Source organism: Ranitomeya imitator, chromosome 3, assembly GCF_032444005.1.
Source record: "Ranitomeya imitator isolate aRanImi1 chromosome 3, aRanImi1.pri, whole genome shotgun sequence".
Classification (NCBI taxonomy): Eukaryota; Metazoa; Chordata; class Amphibia; order Anura; family Dendrobatidae; genus Ranitomeya; species Ranitomeya imitator.
Window position 1 is genome coordinate 248,048,966 of NC_091284.1, and position 23,094 is coordinate 248,072,059.

At 41.0% G+C, this 23,094-nt stretch overlaps 1 protein-coding gene across 3 annotated transcripts in view; it reads left to right on the forward strand.

The window, feature by feature from the left end:
* EPS8L3 (EPS8 signaling adaptor L3) overlaps nucleotides 1–23,094 on the forward strand; it is a 300,349-nt gene that overhangs the window by 273,387 nt on the left and 3,868 nt on the right. For 2 of the 3 annotated variants that reach the window (XM_069756327.1, XM_069756328.1), the window contains exons 17-19: nucleotides 3,249–3,347; nucleotides 15,104–15,192; nucleotides 15,634–15,796. In XM_069756327.1, coding sequence (XP_069612428.1) covers nucleotides 3,249–3,347; nucleotides 15,104–15,192; nucleotides 15,634–15,775 — 330 coding nt within the window. In that variant the 3' untranslated portion in view covers nucleotides 15,776–15,796. The remainder of the gene's footprint in view (nucleotides 1–3,248; nucleotides 3,348–15,103; nucleotides 15,193–15,633; nucleotides 15,797–23,094) is intronic. The other variant, XM_069756329.1, reaches the window with a different exon arrangement.

Genomic DNA, 23,094 nt, shown 5'->3' on the forward strand with positions numbered 1-23,094 from the left:
TTACATTGAACTTTTTTTGTGCGTCGCGTCCGCCAAAACATGAGGGATCCGTTGCACGACGGATGCGACGTGTGCCCATCCGTCGTGATCCGTCGCTAATACAAGTCTATGAGCAAAAAACGCATCCTGCACATTTGCAGGATGTGTTTTTTGCCCATAACGACGGATTGCTACGGAGCCCAGAAGACGGAAGTGGGAAAGTAGCCTAAGCATGTGCTAGAATTCAGCAGCAGGACAAGAGGAGCTTATCAATCAATCTAGGTGTGCACTAAAAGAGTCTGGTCTGCAACCTAAATAAACTTGAACTCATAAAATCTGGCAGTGTAAAGCTGGACTCAAAAAATGCTGAGAGTTCATAAAGGATTGAGGCTGTGTGCACACATTGCATTTTTTTCACGCTTTTTCACTATAAAAACGCATACATTATGCATCGCATCATTTAGAATGCATTCCGCAATTTTTGTGCACATGATGCGTTTTTTTCCACGAAAAAAATGCATCGCGGTAAAAAAACGCAGCATGTTCATTAATTTTGTGGATTTTTTGCGTTTTACCCACTATTTAATGCATTGGGAAGCTCCGGAAAAAAACGCTTCAAAACGCGCAAAAAAAAACGCATGCCGATTTCTTGCAGAAAATGTCTGGTTTTGCTCAGGAAATTTCTGCAAGAAATCCTGAACGTGTGCACATAGCCTAAAGGGTCATTCTGCGGTGAATTTTAAAAGTAATTACACTATCAAGGATAGGTGATCTACTTCATGATGTACAAATATCATATTGTTAGATCTGGTGATAGAACCTCTTTAAAGGAAGTGGTCCACTACTTGGACAACTTTATGTCATACCCCTCACTTGGTCCCCATAAAATAATAAAGCTTATGCTCACCTTCCGTGCTGCTGCCAATCCCGCAGAGTCGGCACTTAATCTATCGGGGCTCCCATGCTGTTTTTGTGGCACATAATGCTGGCGCCCAGTCAGCACTGACATCACTGTCCCAGCCTCCTGTTGAGTTGACCATTAAGAAGAAGTCTGAGATCAGCTGCAGCTCGGACTTCATCTTCATGTTTAATTTGTCCGAAAGCGGGGACAATGACGCCAGCACTGATGGGGTGCCGGCGTCACGTGTCACAGCACCGTACAAGAGCCATAGGGACTGCGAGTGCCAACACCACTGGAATGGCACCAGCACGGGAGGTGAGTATATGTTTTATTATTTTATCAGTGGCAAATATTTTGATCAAGAAGGGGTTGTACTAGTAATGGACAATCCCTTTAACAAAGCATACAAGTATGGTCATGAATTTGTGAAATGCAATCTTCTACTTTAAATCAACACTAACATGCTTGATCTGAAGTTAGTAAGCTAAAGGGGTTTTCAGATACTTGCATATTGATGGCTGTGAGGCCACAAAGGGGTACTGGCGATCTGCCTCTATTCATTCGAATAGGGACAAATTTGCTATACCTGGCCATCGACAGTATGCAGTTGACAAAGCATTGCTTTGCAGCTCCGCTACTGATCTTATCTGGCGGCATCGGAAACAGCTGATCGGCTACGCATCTGGTTGTCAAACCTCCAACTATCTGATATTGATGACCTATCAGAATAAGCCATCAATATAAAAGTACCAGTCAACCTCCTTAAAAGGAAATATTTAATTTAAAAAAATTACCTTTTATGCAAATCAGGTTTTTGTGTTTAAGTGTGTTTTTTATTTTTGGCAACTTTTTTTCCATATCACAATTCAAATTCAAGTTTAGCAATTTTTACACACTATTAAGCTCTATCTTATTATTGTTTCAGGAAACAACACTTGTATAAAGCCACAGTGAACAAACCCTAATCCTAACAATTTATGTTTTGAAAAATCTGATTAGTGTGCAAAATCATTGTGAAGGGAGAGGGAGCTGTAACATCGCAAATTGTGTATGTTGCACCCTGTTTTTATCAGTGTATAAGGCTGTTACCTTTCGTTTTACTCCTGTATCTGTTGATAAGGATCTTTTCTGAAAACTCTTCCTGAAAGGACAGGAAGTATGAGTCTAAAAAATGTGAATATTGCAAGATAACTATTTTTTTTATAAAGATTGTGATATGAATAAAAAAACATCAGCAACATATTTTTTAAAAATATGTAACACAAAAATCCTAATAGGCCATTTTCCTGATGTTGGCTTTCATTTAACCAAATAGGAATATACAAGATTTTACATTTTACTCAATGTTGTATATTTTACATTTGAATGTGTATAATTTATTTTAAAACTACAAACTTAGGTAAACCAATCACTAAAAATCTATAAACTGATATTTATACATACATATGTTGAGTAAGATAAAGGTCAAGGCACGTTAGTGTGATGGACCCCAATACGTGAAGAAAATAGGTTGATGCTAATTGAGCTTCTAATCAAGTATCATTCCTGCTCAAGTATAACTTTTTTTTTTCATTCAAATCCCTAGTGTCTGTATTCATATGATTCCAGTGGACTGCCCTACTCAGAGATTGACAGGTGTCTTTGCATACAGTCATGCAGGGAAGACTGTCACTGACTAGCACAACCCACTGGACTCATATGCATACAGATACTAGGGATTTTAATTATTAAAATGTAAATTCTACTGATAATTTTCTGACAAAAATGTCTATCAATCTGATCAACTCATTCTGCTCTATAACATCCTGCCTGCAGATTAGATACCATTTTCAACATGACAGGTTGGCTCTAAGGACAACATATGCTAATTAAGTAACCTCCAGACCTTATTCATTGAGCAGCTGTGACTCTGCATACTTTTAAGTGATGTTCCAAACTGAAGTACATATAAAAATTATATCTAATATTACACTACTCTAAAATATGTATTACTACTATAATACTTGGCTGCACTTTTTGAAAGTGTCTTTACCAGTCACTCCCAATAGGACCATTTATAATTCCTATTCAATTTCATACTGCCATGTAAGAAATCTATTTGCTGGAGGTTATTTCTTCTTGTTCAACTTTGCAAAATATACATTGAAAATATTCAACTTAAGTACAATACAAAACATCTGAATGATTAGTAGCAAAACTCTATGAACCCATTTTGTATGCTTTGCAAATTAAAATCTACTCTGCATTAGATAAAGTCCTATAGATTTTCATGTTATCTTAAAACAACTAAAAATGTACTAGACCACAGAGGAGGCATCTTTACTTTTCAATATTTTTAAATTGTATTATCAATAATTATTTTTTTCAGGTTCTAGATCAGAGCAGGCAATGGTGGATGGTTGAGAATGAACAGGGGCAGAGAGGATTTGTACCAAGCAACATTTTGGAGAATACAAGTAATAACCAGGTAAATGAACATATTAATAAAAAAAAAATTATACAATGGGTATGGAAAGTATTCAGACTCCTTTAAATTTTTCACTCTGTTTCATTACAGCCATTTATAATTCAAAAAAGTTCATTTTTTTCTCATTAATGTACACTCTGCACCCCATCTTGACTGAAAAAAACAGAAATGTCAAATTTTTTTGCATATTTATTAAAAAAGAAAAACTGAAATATCACATGGTCATAAGTATTCAGACCCTTTGCTCAGACACTTATATTTAAGTCACATGCTGTCCATTTCCTTGTGATCCGCCTTGAGAAGGTTCTATTCCTTCATTGGATGCCAACTGTGTTTAATTAAACTGAAAGGACTTGATTTGGAAAGGCACACACCTGTCTATATAAGACCTCACAGATCACAGTGCATGTCAGACCAAATGAGAATCATGAGGTCAAAGGAACTGGCCAAGGAGCTCAGAGACAGAATTGTGGCAAGGCACAGATCTGGCCAAGGTTCCAAAAGAATTTCTGCAGTACTCAAGGTTCCTAAGAGCACAGTGGCCTCCATAATCCTTAAAGGGAAGAAGTTTGGGACCACCAGAAGTCTTCTTAGACCTGGCCATCCAGCCAAACTGAGCAATTGTGGGAGAAGAGCCTTAGTGAGAGAGGCAAAGAAGAACCCCAATATCACTGTGGATGAGCTCTAGAGATGCAGTATGGAGATGGGAGAAAGTTCCACAAAGTCACCTATCACTGCAACCCTCCACCAGTCTGGCCTTTATGGCAGAGTAGCCAGACGGAAGCCTCTCCTCAGTGCTAAACATATGAAAGACCACATAGAGTTTGCTAAAAAACACATGAAGGACTCCCAGACTATGAGAAATAAGATTCTCTGATCTGATGAGATGAAGATAGACCTTTTTGGTGATAATGCTAAGCGGTTTATGTGGAGAAACCAGGCACTGTTCATCACCTGCCCAATACAATCCCAACAGTGAAACATGGTGGTGGCAGCATCATGCTATGGGGGTGTTTTTCAGCTGCAGATACAGGGCGACTGGTTGCCATTGAAGGAAACATGAATGCGGCCAAGTACAGAGATATCCTGGATAAAAACCTCTTCCAGAGTGCTCTGGACCTCAGATTTGGCCAAAGGCTCACCTTCCATCAAGACAATGACCCTAAGCACACAGCTAAAATAACAAAGGAGTGGCTTCACAACAGCTAAGGGCTAATCTTGACTAGCCAAGCCAGAGCCCTGACCTAAACCCAATTGAGCATCTCTGGAGATACCTGAAAATGGCTGTTCACCAACTTTCACCATCCAACCTGACGGAATTGGAGAGGATCTGCAAGGAAGAATGGCAGAGGATCTCCAAATCCAGGTGTGAAAAACTTGTTGCATCATTCCCAAGAGACTCATGGCTGTACTAGCTCAAAAGGGTGCTTCTACTCAATACTGAGCAAAGGGTCTGAATACTTATGACCATGTGATATTTCAGTTTTTCCTTTTTCATAAATATGTAAAAATGTCTACATTTCTGTTTTTTTCAGTCAAGATGGGGCGCAGTGTACATTGATGTGAAAAAAAAAAAAACTTTTTTGAATTTACCAAATGGCTGCAATGAAACAAAGAGTGGAAAATGTAAAGGGGTCTGAATACTTTCTGTACCCACTGTATACAGCTCTGTACAGCTATATAAAGCTCTGGCAAAAATTAAGAGACCGCTACAAAATTTTCAGTTTGTCTGATTTTTCTCTCTATAGGTATATTTTTGAGTAAAATGTACGTTGTTCTTTATTCTATAAACTACTGACAACCTGTCTCCGAAGTTCCAAGCAATACATTTTGTATTTATTTTCTGAAATGAGAAATGGTCAAAATAACAAAAAAATGCATTGCTTGCAGACCTCAAACAATGCAAAAAAAAAAACAAGTTCATAATCATTTAGAAACAACAATACTAATATGTTAACACAGGAAGAGTTCAGAAATCAATATTTTGTGGAATAACCATGATTTTTAATCACAGCTTTTATGTGTCTTGGCATGCTTTCCACCAGTCTTTTACATTGCTTTTGGGTGACCTTATGCCACTCCTGGTCCAAAAATGTAAGCATTTCTTCTTTGTTTGATGGCTTGTGACTATCCGACTATCCATCTTCCTCTTGATTACATTGACTGGAGTTCAGGTCTGGCGATTGGGCTGGCCATGACAGGGATTTGATGTGGTAGCCCTTCATCTACACCTTGATTGACCTAGCTCTGTGGCATGGCTCATTGTCCTGCTGGAAAAACCATTCCTCAGACTTGGGGAACATTGCCTGAGCAGAAGGAATCAACTGTTTTTCCAGGATAACCTTGTATGCGGCTTGATTCATATGTCCTTCGCAAAGATTAACCTGCCCAATTCCAGCCTTGCTGAAGCATCCCCAGATCATCACCGATCCTCCACCATATTTCACAGTGGGTGCAAGACACTGTGGCTTGTATGCCTCTCCAGGTCTCCATATAACCATTAGATGACCAGGTGTTGGGCAAAGCTGAAAATTAGACTCATCAGAGAAGATTATGTCACTCCAGTCCTCTATGGTCCAATCCTTATGGTCTTTGGCAAACTTCAGCCTTGCTCTCCTTTGCTTCTCATTGATGAAAGGCTTTTTTCTAGCTTTACATGACTTGAGTCCTGCCTCTAGGAGCCTGTTACGAACTGTTCTTGCCATACACTTCACCCCAGCTCCCATTTGCCATTCCTTTTGTAGGTCACCTTTTGATGTCCTCCTGCCGTTGCTGAGTGACATTCGAATAAGATGACGGTCATCCCGGTCAGAGGAGAGACGTTTTTGCCCTGTGCCAGTCTGTAGCTTTGTTGTCCCCAATGTCTGCTGCTTGACCTTGTTGTAATGGACAGCCGTCTTAGAAATTTTAAGAATGGATGCAAAATGATGCTCACTGTGTCCCTCTGCTAGTAAAGCCAGAATTTAGCCCTTCTTCTCCTCATTCAGGACTTTTCTTTTCAACTCCTTCTGCATGGTTAAAAGTTATTTTTTCATTCCTATTACTTTTGGGATATTAGTAGCAATTGTTTTGCCATCCAGCTTGTCCTATTTCAAGAGAATTGTGAACACCACAGCAGTGATTTTTTATACTTTCCTTCGTTAAATAAGATTTGGTTCAGGTGATCACCTAATCAGAAGCACATTAACCCCTTTACCCCCCAAGGGTGGTTTGCACGTTAATGAGCGTGCCAATTTTTACATTTCTGACCATTGTCCCTTTATGAGGTTATAACTCTGGAATGCTTCAACGGATCCCAGTGATTCTGACAATGTTTTCTCATGACATATTGTACTTCATGATAGTGGTAAAATTTCTTTGATATTACCTGCATTTATTTGTGAAAAAAATGGAAATTTGGTAAAAATTTTGAAAATTTCGCAATTTTCCAAATTTGAATTTCTATGCCCTTAAATCACAGAGATATGTCACACAAAATACTTACATTTCCCACATGTCTACTTTACATCAGCACAATTTTGGAACCAAAATTTTTTTTGTTAGGGAGTTATAAGGGTTAAAAGTTGACCAGCAATTTCTCATTTTTACACCACCATTTTATTGTTAGGGACCACATCATGTTTGAAGTCATTTTAAGGGGTCTATATGATAGAAAATAACCAAGTGACACCATTCTAAAAACTGCACCCCTCAAGGTGCTCAAAACCACATTCAAGAAGCTTATTAACCCTCCAGGTGTTTCACAGGAATTTTTGGAATGTTTAAAAAAAAATTTACATTCAACTTTTTTCACAAAAAATGTACTTCAGCTCCAATTTGTTTTATTTTACCAAGGATAACAGGAGAAATTGGAACACAAAAGTTGTTGTACAATTTGTCCTGAGTATGCCGATACTTTATATGTGGGGGTAAACCACTGTTTAGGCGCATGGCAGAGCTCGGAAGGGAAGGAGCGCCATTTGACTTTTTCAATGCAAAATTGACTGGAATTGAGATGGGAAGCCATGTTGCGTTTGGAGAGCCCCTAATGCGCCTAAACATTGAAACCTCCCACAAGTGGCACAATTTTGGAAACTAGACCCCCTAAGGAACTTATCTAGATGTGTGGTGAGCACTTTGACCCACCAAGTGCTTCACAGAAGTTTAGAATGCAGAGCCGTAAAAATAAAAATCATATTTTTTCACAAAAATGATTTTTCGCCCCCAATTTTTTATTTTCCCAAGGGTAAGAGAAGAAATTAGACCCCAAAAGTTGTTGTGCAATTTGTCCTGAGTACGCTGATACCCCATATGTGGGGGTAAACCACTGTTTGGGCGCATGGCAGAGCTCGGAAGGGAAGGAGCACCATTTGACTTTTCAATGCAAAATTGACTGGAATTGAAATGGGACACCATGTTGCGTTCAGAGAGCCCTTGATGTGCCTAAACAGTGGAAACCCCCAATTCTAACTGAAACCCTAACCCAAACACACCCCTAACCCTAATCCCAACCACACCCCAAACCCCAACCCACCCCTAACCCCAACCCTAACCCCAATACACCCTAACCCTAATCCCAACCCTAACCACACCCCTAACCCTAATCCCAACCATAACCCTAACCACACCCCTAACCCTGACACACCCCTAACCCTAATACCAACTGTAAATGTAATCCAAACCTTAACCCCAACCTTAACCCTAGCCCTAACCCTAGCCCTAACCCTAAACCTAACCCTAATGGGAAAATGGAAATAAATACATTTTTTTATTTTTTTATTTTTCCCTAACTAAGGGGGTGATGAAGGGGGGTTTGATTTACTAGTTATAGCTGGTTTTCTAGTGGATTTTTATGATTGGCAGCCGTCACACACTAAAAGACGCTTTTTATTGCAAAAAATATTTTTTGCGTTACCACATTCTGAGAGCTATAATTTTTTCATATTTTGGTCCACAGAGTCATGTGAGGTCTTGCTTTTTTTGGGACGAGTTGACGTTTTTATTTGTAACATTTTCGGGCACATGACATTTTTTGATGACTTTTTATTCCGGTTTTTGTGAGGCAGAATGACCAAAAACCAGCTATTCATCAATTTCTTTTGGGGGGGCGTTTATACCTTCCGCGTTTGGTAAAATGGATAAAACCATTTTATTCTTCGGGTCAGTACGATTACAGCGATACCTCATTTATATCATTTTTTTTGTTTTGGCGCTTTTATACGATAAAAACTATTTTATCGAAAAAATAACTATTTTTGCATCGCTTTATTCTGAGGACTATAACGTTATTTTTTCACTGATGATGCTGTATGGTGGCTCGTTTTTTGCGGGACAATATGTCATTTTCAGCAGTACCATTGTTATTTATATCCGTCTTTTTGATAGCGTGTTATTCCACTTTTTGTTTGGCGGTATGATAACAAAGCGTTGTTTTTTGCCTCGTTTTTTTTATTTTTACGGTGTTCACTGAAGGGGTTAACTAGTGGGACAGTTTTATAGGTCGGGTCATTATGGACGCAGCAAAACTAAATATGTGTACTTTTATTGTTTTTTTTAGTTAGATAAAGAAATGTATTTATGGGAACAATATGTATATATATTTTTTTTTAGGAATTTTTTTTTTATTTTTTTGAATATTCTGAATATTTTTTTTTACACTATAACATTGCCCCGGGGGTCCTCCCTGCAGGACCAGGATGCAGCCCCGCAGCCATTTTGGATCCGGGGCCTGCAGGGAGGAGACGCTCGGTACAACGCGACCACATCGCGTTATACCGAGGGTCTCAGGGAAGCCCGAAGGGAGCCCCCTCCCTGCGCAATGCTTCCTTATGCCCCCGGAACACTGTGATCATGTTTGATCGCAGTGTTTTGGGGGTTAATGTGCCAGGAGCGGTCCATGACCGCTCCTGGCACATAGTGCCGGAAGTCAGGCTGCGATAGCTGACACCCGACCGCGATTGGCCGCACTCCCCTCGTGAGCACGGCCGATTGCTATGACGTACTATCCCATCAGTGGGCATACGGGCCCACACCACCTCGACGGAATAGTACGTCACATGTCAGAAAGGGGTTAAGCAGAATGAGGTGTACTCTGGTTGGAATTCAACTGACACTGGAATGGAATGGCTGTCGAACATGTAGAGAAGATGATTTTTTTTAAAACTGTGCAGTGGTCTCTTAATTTTTGCCAGCGCTGTATATATATATATATATATATATATATATATATAATATATATATATATATGTGTGTGTGTGTATATACAGTGGGGCAAAAAAGTATTTAGTCAGTCAGCAATAGTGCAAGTTCCACCACTTAAAAAGATGAGAGGCGTCTGTAATTTACATCATAGGTAGACCTCAACTATGGGAGACAAACTGAGAAAAAAAAATCCAGAAAATCACATTGTCTGTTTTTTTAACAATTTATTTGCATATTATGGTGGAAAATAAGTATTTGGTCAGGAACAAACAATCAAGATTTCTGGCTCTCACAGACCTGTAACTTCTTCTTTAAGAGTCTCCTCTTTCCTCCACTCATTACCTGTAGTAATGGCACCTGTTTAAACTTGTTATCAGTATAAAAAGACACCTGTGCACACCCTCAAACAGTCTGACTCCAAACTCCACTATGGTGAAGACCAAAGAGCTGTCAAAGGACACTAGAAACAAAATTGTAGCCCTGCACCAGGCTGGGAAGACTGAATCTGCAATAGCCAACCAGCTTGAAGTGAAGAAATCGACAGTGGGAGCAATAATTAGAAAATGGAAGATATACAAGACCACTGATAATCTCCCTCGATATGGGGCTCCACGCAAAATCCCACCCCGTGGGGTCAGAATGATCACAAGAACGGTGAGCAAAAATCCCAGAACCACGCGGGGGGACCTAGTGAATGAACTGCAGAGAGCTGGGACCAATGTAACAAGGCCTACCATAAGTAACACACTACGCCACCATGGACTCAGATCCTGCAGTGCCAGACGTGTCCCACTGCTTAAGCCAGTACATGTCCGGGCCCGTCTGAAGTTTGCTAGAGAGCATTTGGATGATCCAGAGGAGTTTTGGGAGAATGTCCTATGGTCTGATGAAACCAAACTGGAACTGTTTGGTAGAAACACAACTTGTCGTGTTTGGAGGAAAAAGAATACTGAGTTGCATCCATCAAACACCATACCTACTGTAAAGCATGGTGGTGGAAACATCATGCTTTGGGGCTGTTTCTCTGCAAAGGGGCCAGGACGACTGATCCGGGTACATGAAAGAATGAATGGGGCCATGTATCGTGAGATTTTGAGTGCAAACCTCCTTCCATCAGCAAGGGCATTGAAGATGAAACATGGCTGGGTCTTTCAACATGACAATGATCCAAAGCACACCGCCAGGGCAACGAAGGAGTGGCTTCGTAAGAAGCATTTCAAGGTCCTGGAGTGGCCTAGCCAGTCTCCAGATCTCAACCCTATAGAAAACCATTGGAGGGAGTTCAAAGTCCGTGTTGCCAAGCGAAAAGCCAAAAACATCACTGCTCTAGAGGAGATCTGCATGGAGGAATGGGCCAACATACCAACAACAGTGTGTGGCAACCTTGTGAAGACTTACAGAAAACGTTTGACCTCTGTCATTGCCAACAAAGGATATATTACAAAGTATTGAGATGAAATTTTGTTTCTGACCAAATACTTATTTTCCACCATAATATGCAAATAAAATGTTAAAAAAACAAACAATGTGATTTTCTGGATTTTTTTTCTCAGTTTGTCTCCCATAGTTGAGGTCTACCTATGATGTAAATTACAGACGCCTCTCATCTTTTTAAGTGGTGGAACTTGCACTATTGCTGACTGACTAAATACTTTTTTGCCCCACTGTATATATACAGTACAGACCAAAACTTTGGACATACCTTCTCATTTAAAGATTTTTCTGTATTTTCATGACTACGAAAATTGTACATTCACGCATTCACACTGAAGGCATCAAAACTAAGAATGTGGAATTATATACTTAACAAAAAAGTGTGAAACACCTGAAATTATGTCTTATATTCTAGGTTCTTCAAAGTAGCCACCTTTTGTTTTGATGACTGCTTTGCTCACTCTTGGCATTCTCTTGATGAGCTTCAAGAAGTAGTCACCGTGTATGGTTTTCACTTCACAGGTGTGCCCTGTCAGGTTTAATAAATGGGATTTCTTGCCTTATAAATGGGGTTAGGACCATCAGTTGTGTTGTGCAGAAGTCTGGTGGATACACAGCTGATAGTCCTACTGAATAGACTGTTAGAATTTGTATTATGGCAAGAAAAAAGCAGCTAAGTAAAGAATAACGAGTGGCCATCATTACTTTAAGAAATGAAGGTCAGTCAGTCCGAAAAATTGGGAAAACTTTGAAATTGTCCCCAAGTGCAGTGGCAAAAACCATCAAGCGCTACAAAGAAACTGGCTCACATGAGGACCACCCCAGGAAAGGAAGACCAAGAGTCACCTCTGCTTGCTTCTGAGGATAAGTTTATTCGAGTCACCAGGCTCAGAAATCGCAGGTTAACAGCAGCTCAGATTAGAGACCAGGTCAATGCCACACAGAGTTCTAGCAGCAGACATATCTCTACAACAACTGTTAAGAGGAGACTTTGTGCAGCAGGCCTTCATGTAAAATAGCTGCTAGGAAACCACTGTTAAGGACAGGCAACAAGCAGAAGAGACTTGTTTGGGCTAAAGAACACAAGGAATGGACATTAGACCAGTGGAAATCTGTGCTTTGGTCTGATGAGTCCAAATTTGAGATCTTTGGTTCCAACTACCGTGTCTTTGTGCAACGCAGAAAAGGTGAACGGATGGACTCTACACGCCTGGTTCCCACCGTAAAGCATGGAGGAGGAGGTGTCACGGTGTGGGGGTGCTTTGCTGGTGACACTGTTGGGGATTTATTCAAAATTGAGGCATACTAAAACTAAACAGCATGGCTACCACAGCATGCTATTCCATCCGATTTGCGTTTAGTTGGACCATCATTTATTTTTCAACCGGACAATGACCCCAAACACACCTCCAGGCTGTGTAAGTGCTATTTGACCAAGAAGGAGAGTGATGGGGTGCTACGCCAGATGACCTGGCCTCCACAGTCACCAGACCTGAACCCAATCGAGATGGTTTGGGGTGAGCTGGACCGCAGAGTGAAGGCAAAAGGGCCAACAAGTGCTAAGCATCTCCGGGAACTCCTTCAAGATTGTTGGAAGACCATTCCCGGTGACTACCTTTTGAAGCTTATCAAGAGAATGCCAAGAGTGTGCAAAGCAGTAATCAAAGCAAAAGGTGGCTACTTTGAAGAACCTAGAATATAAGACATACTTTCAGTTGTTTCACACTTTTTTGTTAAGTATATAATTCCACATGTGTTAATTCATAGTTTTGATGCCTTCAGTGTGAATGTACAATTTTCATAGTCGTGAAAATACAGAAAAATCTTTAAATAGGAAGGTGTGTCCAAACTTTTGGTCTGTACTGTATATATATTATATATTGTTAGAGATTGACACGCTTAGCTGCTCTTCGAGGTAGACACAGGCACACGTGTGATTAAAGTCTCTTGGTGGTTTGTTGCCTCAAACCAAAAAAAAAAAAAATGGTAACAGAAAAACAGGCTATTGAGCTAAAAAAAAATAAACAGTTAATACACTGTCCTGTCCAGGTCCTCTGGGACAACACATACGGCAGCTCTCGCAGGAGCTAGCAATCAGGAGGCTTGCTTTCCTCCATACTCATAGACACCGGAAAAAAATCTGGCTGGACACTTAACTCCCGCCAGCCGTACCCTGGAGATGGAGATATGGTGGGTAGGCAACTGGATTGCTCTCAGCACATCATGCTGGAGAAAACACTTATGGCTTTTACACCACGCAGGAAAGCAACCTATCTGACACATATCTCCCCTCATGTACGACAACAATGACCCTGTCACAATATGCATGTATAAAAAATATACCATGGGTGAAATAAGTTTTACATACGTCACCAATTTTCTAAGTAAATATATTTCTAAAGCTGCTATGGACATGAAATTCTCTGAAGATGTCCAATAGATGACCCATCCAATACACACAGGCAAAGAAGTCAATAAATAATATCAGCTTGTTTAACTGAGCAGATCTATAACTGGCAAAGATAAGAAGCAGACAGCCAAATTAATTAGTCTTGTAATCTTTACGAACAGGGGACACTTGTAGGAAACCGAGATTGGACGATTGAACTGTCAATCACAATACTGACAGCACTTCATGCTCCTGCACAAGACCCCCAGGTTTCCTAGGAATGCTGTAGGCAATCCAGCATGTCAAAAGCCCTGATCAGGCGACTGGACTGACATTCACTGCACTGACAGCTCAGCATGCCCAAGACTCAGATTGGAGGACTAAGCTGTCTATCACAAAACTGACAGCTCAGCCTCCACTCACCACACTGAGAGAAGGAATCCTGACATCCATAATCAGGAAGTGGAAAGAACATCATTTCACAATAAAACTGCCATGACTAGTTGCTCCCCAAAAGATTTCAGACAGAGGAGGGACAATAATTAACAGAAGAGTTGTCCAAGAGCAAAATACAACGTTTGGAAAGCTACAGAAAGACATGAAATCTGCAGGTATAATTATTTGAAAAAAACAAAACAATAAGTAATGCACTCAACCTCCATATGCTCTATGCATGCTCGCCACACAAGACTCCACTGCTGAACAAAAAGCATGTTCAAGCTAGTTTAAAGGAACTAAGTCAGCAAAGAATGACATCCCAAACCAAATTTTTATACCAAAGACAGGTGCTCAGTGCTTCATGGAGGGGCCAATCATTTAAATGCACCTTCCAACCTGCTTGTCTACCCTCTGTTTCTACCTGTCAATCAAAGAAGAGGAGGGTGGAGATTAAGGGGAAACAAGCAGGTGGAAAGGTGTATTTAAATGATTGCCCTCGCTTTGAAGCACCAAGCGGCGGGACTTAGTTAAAACAGTCATCCTGTGTTGACAAAGTTCTTTTAAAGTTTGCTCATCAACATTTAGACAAGACTGTGAAACACTGGGAGGATATAGTCTGGTCAGAAGAGACCAAAATTAAATAATAATATAATAATACATAGTATGTTTGAAGGCCAAAAGGCACTCGAAAAACACCATACGAACAGGGAAGTTTGGAGGTGGGAATATCATGGTGTGGAGCTGTTTTTCAGCATGCGGTACTGGAAAACTTCATATAATTGAAGAAAGGATGAACGGACAAATGTACTGAGACATTCTTGATAAAAATCTGCTGCCATCTACCAGGATAATGAAGATGAAACGAGGATGGACATTTCATCAAGAAAATTATCCCAAACACACAGCTGAGGAAATTCTCAATTGGTTTCAGAGAAAGAAAATAATGCTGCTAGAATGGCCCAGCCGATCATCAGCTCTGAATACAATAAAAAAAGTTATGGAAGGAACTAAAGCTCAGAGTTTGTAGAAGAAGCCCATGAAACCTTCACGATTTAAAGAGTGTTTCTGTGGAAGAATGGGCCAAATTCACACCTGAGCAATGCATGCTACTAGTTTCTCTACATAGGAGGTATCTTAAAACTGTAATCACAACAAAGGCTTTTGTAAGAAGTATTTATGGACAGCTATGGTGTGACTTCTTTGCCTATGTGGATTGGATGGGTTGTTACCAACATCAGGTGAGAATTTCATGTCAATAGCACCTTTAGAAATATGAAAAAGGCAATCTTACAATACAAAATTTATATCGTAACAGCATGTTCGAATACGTGGAGAAACCCTGCGGCATAATGCAACCCCAGAGGAAGTGACTGACTGGCTACAAGACAAAGGATTTTCAAGGATGTAAGTCAGCACCTTTTTTGAGTGTTTTGTGCTTTTGTATGAGTCTCAGGACCTGAACCTACACTGGTCAGCAATACTGTACAGCACTTGTGAAATATAAAAACCTTTATATAATGATGGTTAGACTTTAATGAGCAACCATTTTTGTCCTTTGCTTTGCAGCAGCCATAACATTTTTTCTTACTGATGTAGACATATAAGGCTTTGTTTATGTGGAACAAATGGCATTATTTTTTTAGTTCTGTTTTGGGATATATATAAAATTCCAATACAATTTATTTTGTGACGCGTATATAGAAAAAGGCTATATTTTTGTTTTATTTTTTTTACTGAGGGCTAAGAGAAATGTGGTTATAGGAGACTGCAGTCAAAGTTTATGTATTTTATTAGTCATATAAAAAATATAACTGTTGAGAAACATAAATACTTTTTATTTTACAGCACTGTGAGAATCCTTGGGATATTAAATGGAAATCAACTGTTAGATTTGAGTCGCGCTGACCTGAAGGCTGTTTGTCCTGAAGAGGGTGGTCGTGTTTATTCTCAACTCAATGAAATTCGAGAGAGAGATTCTCTATTTTAGCCATAAGAACAGTTGCCTATGGTACTCATATTATTTCTTTTATTTTCTAAAATGCACATAAAACTATAATGGCATCTGTTAGGAGTCGAGTTTCCTCTGCTGCACAGGGGGAATCTCGATCCGTCTCCGCTGCGGTCTCCCATTCTCCTCCGGCCGCAGTGGAGTCTGCTCAGCGGGGACGTCGCTCCCAGTGTCTTGCTCGCTCTCACTCTGTACAGAGAGTTACTGCTGCTTCTTCAGCTCCTGCCATTAAAGTCAGTGCTGGTCAGCGGCAAGCGGACTTTCCTGGGACTAAGTCCTTGTTTGCGCACACTGAGCATGCCCAGGGCAAGATCTCCCGTTGGAGATCGAGGGTCATGTGCTCAGGCTCTGCAGCACATTCCATTGGACCTCTTGGCAGGTCTTGGAAGGGCAAAGTTTCTGTGGCCACTTCCTGTGCTGCAACTATATAAACTGCGCATGACCGCACGGCCATGCGCTAGTGTACAATTGAATACGTGTGTTTGTTGTGAGTGCAAGTCGTTCATTAAATACCCCTACCCTACTGTATGACTGTTCGCGTATGGAGTATGGCTGCTATCTAGCGCCCGACAAATCACTCAACGTGTCACACACATATCAGCGTCTATTGCTGTGACCGCCAGTGCGGCGCCACGCGCCAGTAGTGCGCTTCCTGACCCACGTCTGGGTGCTTAGTGGTGCCTGCCAGCACGGCACAGTTCGCACTTCGGTGCTCTAATTATAAGAGTTGCCTAACACACCCTGTTGCGGTGTTGTGTCAGCAAGTGGTCTAATCGGACTTCAATCCTAGTTGGGGTTAAGTTCGCTGACTGCTTGCTCGCCTTCTATGTGCGGTACCGCGATCCTGTGACGCAACAGGATCGCTTCCTTCACGTTGGGTGAAGTTTAACCCACGCGAGTATACTTATGAGTACCGCCATATAGTCCGTCATTACTCAGCAGCAGGTTCCATCTCTGCACGGTGGACCCCGGGCTACGAACGCACCGTACACTATCAGTCTTATTATTTGGTGCGTTCCGCTAGCCTTAACAGCATCCGCTCTCTATTTTTTCCTATTTAGGACAAGGATGTCAAACTCAAATACATAGAGGTCCAAAATTAAAAGCTTGGACTAAGTTGTGTGCCAACATGTATTAAAAAATGTCTACAATTAAGGAAGTTTTTCCTTATTATCAAATATAATGATGAACTTTTTCATATAGAAACAAACTTAAAGGGGGTGTACCACAAAGTACACTTTAATTAATTGATCTTGGAATAATATAATGTATTATGTAAGAGCAGTAAAATGGCCTAATTTAAATATGTAATAACGAAGGATAAAAAACCTTGAATAATACAGATAATAAAGTATGATGCAAACAAAAACAAAAGTGCACAATATGATGCCCCCACAGTGAATGCCTCCACAGTACCCTCCACATGCACGGTATGATGACCCTACTGTACTCCTCCTCCTCTCTATTCAACCAACAAAGATTGGTGACCCCATCACAGTATTATTTTCCAACAGTAATAATCACACAGCCCTCCATACAGTATAATGGCCTCAAAAATCACCCCCACTTAGTGCTCCATGCAGTATAATGGCCACAAAAAGTGCTCCATACAGTATACAGTATAATGACTCCACAAAGTGCTCCATACATTATAATGGCCCACATAGGGCTCCATACAGTATAATGGTGATCACATAGGGCATAACCACGAAGAATAATAGGCCCCATATAGTGCTTCATAGAGTATAATGGCCCCACATAATGCTCCATACAGTATAATAGGCCCTCACATTAAAAAAAAATACTCACCTCTACCTGTTGCCCCACTACTCCAGGCTCTTCATGATGTCTTCAGCTCCTCTGCACATATCGTTACAGTGGGCGCATTGTAATTACATCATTGCGCCTGCTGTGCTGAGAGATCAGACACAGTGGGGGAATGATGGGAGAGGGAGCATCAGCTGATGCTGATATAGTTTAAAGTGCAATGCCAGCGTCGCAGGACTAATATACTCAACCTGCGGACCAGAGTTTGACTGTGATTTAGGAGGTCCAAGATAGTATTTTATTTACTAAGAAAGACATTTCTTGATGTCTGGGAGGCTCAATTTTGGCACCATAAGAACATGTAGCTGTGGTTCCACTTGAAATAAATGCATCAGAGTTTTTTGGGAATGTTTTTTTACACTATTGTAATGTTAAATGATAAGGACCTTTGCAAAGGAATAAATGACTTATACAGTTAGGTCCATATATATTTGGACAAAGACAACATTTTTCTAATTTTGGTTATAGACATTACCACAATGAATTTTAAACAAAACAATTCAGATGCAGTTGAAGTTCAGACTTTCAGCTTTCATTTGAGGGTATCCACATTAAAATTGGATGAGGGTTTTAGGAGTTTCAGCTCCTTAACAGGTGCCACCCTGTTTTTAAAGGGACCAAAAGTAATTGGACAGATTCAATAATTGTAAATAAAATGTTCATTTTTAGTACTTGGTTGAAAACCCATTGTTGGCAATGACTGCCTGAAGTCTTGAACTCATGGACATCACCAGACGCTGTGTTTCCTCCTTTTTGATGCTCTGCCAGGCCTTCACTGCGGTGGTTTTCAGTTGCTGTTTGTTTGTGGGCCTTTCTGTCTGGAGTTTAGTCTTTAACAAGTAAAATGCATGCTAAATTGGGTTGAGATCAGGTGACTGACTTGGCCATTCAAGAATATTCCACTTCTTTGCTTTAATAAACTCCTGGGTTGCTTTGGCTTTATGTTTTGGGTCATTGGTCGTCGTTTAATACTAGAGATGGACAATTAGTTTGTCTGCATTTGGCTGGATCTGAGCACACAGTAGGTCTCTGAATACCTCAGAATTCATTCGGCTGCTTCTGTCCTGTGTCACATCATCAATAAACACTAGTGACCCAGTGCCACTGGCAGCCATGCATGCCCAAGCCATCACACTGCCTCCGCCGTGTTTTACAGATGATGTGGTATGCTTTGGATCATGAGCTGTACCACGCCTTCGCCATACTTTTCTCTTTCCATCATTCTGGTAGAGGTTGATCTTGGTTTCATCTGTCCAAAGAATGTTCTTCCAGAACTGTGCTGGATTTTTTAGATGTTTTTTAGCAAAGTCCAGTCTAGCCTTTTTCTTCTTGATGCTTATGAGTGGCTTGCACCGTGCAGTGAACCCTCTGTATTTACTTTCATGCAGTCTTGTCTTTATGGTAGATTTGGATATTGATACGCCGACCTCCTGGAGAGTGTTGTTCACCTGGTTGGCTGTTGTGAAGGGGTTTCTGTTCACCATGGAGATTATTCTGCGATCATCCACCACTGTTGTCTTCCGTGGGCGCCCAGGTCTTTTTGCATTTATCAGTACACCAGTGCTTTCTTTCTTTCTCAGGATGTACCAAACTGTAGATTTTGCCACTCCTAATATTGTAGCAATTTCTCGGATGAGTTTTTTCTGTTTTCGCAGCTTAAGGATGGCTTGTTTCACCTGCATGGAGAGCTCCTTTGACCACATGTTTACTTCACAGCAAAACCTTCCAAATGCAAGCACCACACCTCAAATCAACTCCAGGCCTTTTATCTGCTTAATTGAGAATGACATAATGAAGGGATTGCCCACACCTGTCCATGAAATAGCCTTGGAGTCAATTGTCCAATTACTTTTGGTCCCTTTAAAAACAGGGTGGCACATATTAAGGAGCTGAAACTCCTAAACCCTTCATCCAATTTTAACGTGGATACCCTCAAATGAAAGCTGAAAGTCTGAACTTCAACTGCATCTGAATTGTTTTGTTTAAAATTCATTGTGGTAATGTCTGTAACTAAAATGAGAAAAATGTTGTCTCTGTCCAAATATATATGGACCTAACTGTATATGTTAGACAATGCCACTAGTTAATCAAATTTCACAAGTTTCAGTTTGTAATCTTCATTTCTTCATTCATTCATTTTCAGATCCCTTTAAATAGAATTGCACTTGCTCTAAGCTTCAGGGTTTTCTCTTGTGGAAAGGTTTCTTCCAGTAAGGGTGCAATCATATGGTTGCATAAATTGGATCGAGCTTGGACTGCAATGCACGGACTGGCCAGTAGCTCTCCCAACTCGATTGTGACAGCTTCATATATTTCTATGTATATCAAGCTCGAGTCAGGAGAGCCGTAGCCAGTCCGAGCACTGCAGTTCGATCTTGGTGCTATTTATACTGCTGCCCAACTGCACCAAAAAAAAACTGGATATGAAGTTTATGTGTTCCAGAGTGCTACATTTTCATTAGCGCACACTTCAGCGCAGCTCCTATCCGGTGCTTATTTCCTCTGTGTACTTTTCTCCTCATCTATAGCCTATTTTCTCTGCACTTCCAGGCACTATAGATGCCTATCTTGTTCTACACATTTGAGGTGTGTCAACAACCTCTTTACTGCTGCTATAATAATAATAATCATTTTATTTCTATAGCGCCAACATATTCTGCCGCACTTTACATTTTAGATGGGAATTGTACAGACAATAAAAGACATTACAAAATGACAATAATCACATAAATCAACAGATACCAAGAGGAGTGATAGCCCTGCTCGCAAGCTTTCAATCTATGGAGGAAAGAGGGGAGACACGAAAGGTGGATGGTAGCAATTGCCTGCATTGTACCGTCCAGTGATCAATAGAACAAATAGGGTGTCCATGTAATGCTGCATGAACAGGTAACCAACCAGTATGTGTAAAAGTACAGACACAGAGGGCGATTAATTGCATGAATGGTGTGAGAACAGATGATACAAAGATCCTTGTTTAGAAGAAAATTTAGAATATGAAAAACAGAGATAGTTAGATAAGCAGTCTGAAGAAATGCTTTTTTAGGGCAGCCTTAAATCTGTGGGGATTAATCGAATAGTCCTGGGTAGTGCATTCCAAAGAATTGGTGCAGCACACGAGAAGTCTTGGCGAGGGGAGTGGGAGGTCCTGAAAATTGAGGATGTTAATCTTAGGTCATTAGCAGAATGTAAGGCATGGATAGGATGGTAAACTGAGACAATAGAGGAGATATAGTGTTGCTGAAGGGTGGAGTGCTTTGTGGATGAGAGTGATACGTTTATATTGAACTTTGCAGTGGATGGGTAACCGATGCAACGACTGTTACAGGACAGAGAAAGCAGTATAACAGTTGACAAGGAATATGATCCTAGCTGTTGAATTCAGGAGATTGGAGAGGGAAGAGAGTTTAGTAAGATGGAGACTGATTAGTAGAGAGCTGCAATAGTCCAGGCGAGAGCTACAGTAAGAGTATTTGCAGAGTCGAAAGTAAAAAAAGGTTGAATTCTATAAATGTTTTTGAGGTGTAGATGACATGAGCGAGCGAGTGATCAGGTGTAGGGAGTGAATGAAAGATCTGAATCAAGTATGACTCCAAGACAGCGGGCATGTTGCTGGCGAGTAATGGTAGAATCACAAACGGAAATGGCAATATAGGGCATAGGTAGGTTAGTGGATGTAGGAAACACAAGGAGTTCAGTTTTTGAAAGTCCAGTTTCAGATAGAGGGATGACATAATGTTAGAGACAGCGGCAAAACAATCATTGGTGTTTTGCAATAATGCAGGCGTGATGTCAGAAGTAGAGGTGTAATTGGGTATGTAGGGGTTGTACTCACTCAGGTGCGTAGGAGGAAACAGGAGGCATGCTCTCTTGAAAGTCCATGTGGGTTTATTTGCTTCATAAACCACCAAATCATCAACAAAAGGTAAACAGTCTTTACATCAGGCAGACAAAACATCAGTGTCCATAGCAGGGCTCTGCTCCCTCAGCCTTGTGGGCACACAGGCTGGGATAATGTTCAGCACTCAGGCTCGGTCTGAAGCCACACACACAGGAGGCCTTCTCCCTCCCAACACACAGACCATGTGCCAAACAACAGCCTCCATCTTGGGTGTCCAGACACACCCCCTTTGGTGTAGGTGACTGGACCCACCCATCTCTCCAAGTCACCTGGAAGCATTCCCAATATATAGCAAAACCCTCAGCAGTAGATATGCTGAGCAAAACAAGCTCAGGCTTCCATCACAGGGCCACCCACCTCTGCGATACATACCGCCCATTTACCACATGGCCAGTCGCCATACCACAGGTGTCATCAGCATAGAGATGGTACTGAAAACCAAATCTACTGATGGTTTGTCCAATAGGGGCAGTGTACAAGGGAAAGAGGAGGGAACTGATCTTTGAGGGACCCCGCCAACTATAGATACATTGAAGGAGCGGTCAGAAAAGTAAGAAGAAAACCAGGAAAGAATAGTGTCTTTGAGACCAATAGATAGTAGCATACTGAGCAGGAGCTGGCGATTCATAGTGTTGAATGCTGTAGAGAGATCCAGGAGAATAAGCATGGAGTAGTGACCAATAGATTTAACTGATAGTAGATTATTACAGACTATAGTGAGGGCAATTTCAGCATAGTGTAAAGAGTGGAAACTGGATTATAGAGGGTCAAGAAGAGAGTTATATGAGAAAAAGCACCTTAAAAGGGAGTGGACCAAGCGTTCCAGGAGGTTAGAGATGAAGGGAAGATTAGTGTCACAATTCATTTTTTTATTCGTTACAGCTGTTTCTGCTATAATTTAAACATTGCTTTTTCCTTTTGGGCCAGCAAGTGTTAATGTCAGTTTCCTTACTGGCAGCTGCTTTGTTGCTGGTCAGCTGATGTGGGTTGTGGCCACTCCCACCATCCTTTAAATCGTCACATGATGCATCGGCTGACTGTTGGTAATAGAGTTATTCTATGAATAACAGCTTAGGAGTTTGTTGTTTTTAGGTGCCAGCAGTGTATCTGTTGCTTCTGTGGAGTTTGGGTTCCTAGTTCCATATCCTCTGCTGTCTGGAGCTTGGCAGGAGAGGCCGGAGCTAAGTATCGTTTTCCCTTTCCTTGTCTGTCTAGTGCTTGTCACTTCCCCTGTGTTGATACCATCTGCAGTGGTGAGCCTAGCATCCTTGCCAGCCAGTGCACTAGCCAGGGTATAGTGAGGTAAGAGCTAGGGACAAGGCAAGTGACGGCGGTGGGGAGAAGGACCCACGTAGGGCGTTAGGGGAGCTTAGGGATAGGCACAGGTTGTTGTTAGGACATGCCCTATCCTTCACTCCCTAGTGTTAGGGCCTTCCTCTCCTTTATTCCATCCTTTTGTTTGTGTATGTTGTGCCATCTGCCGGACTTGAGCGTGACAAATGGAGACAGGTCTATAGTTAGCAGCACAGTTTTGGTTGAGGGATGGTTTTTTAAGTATTGGACGTAGGCT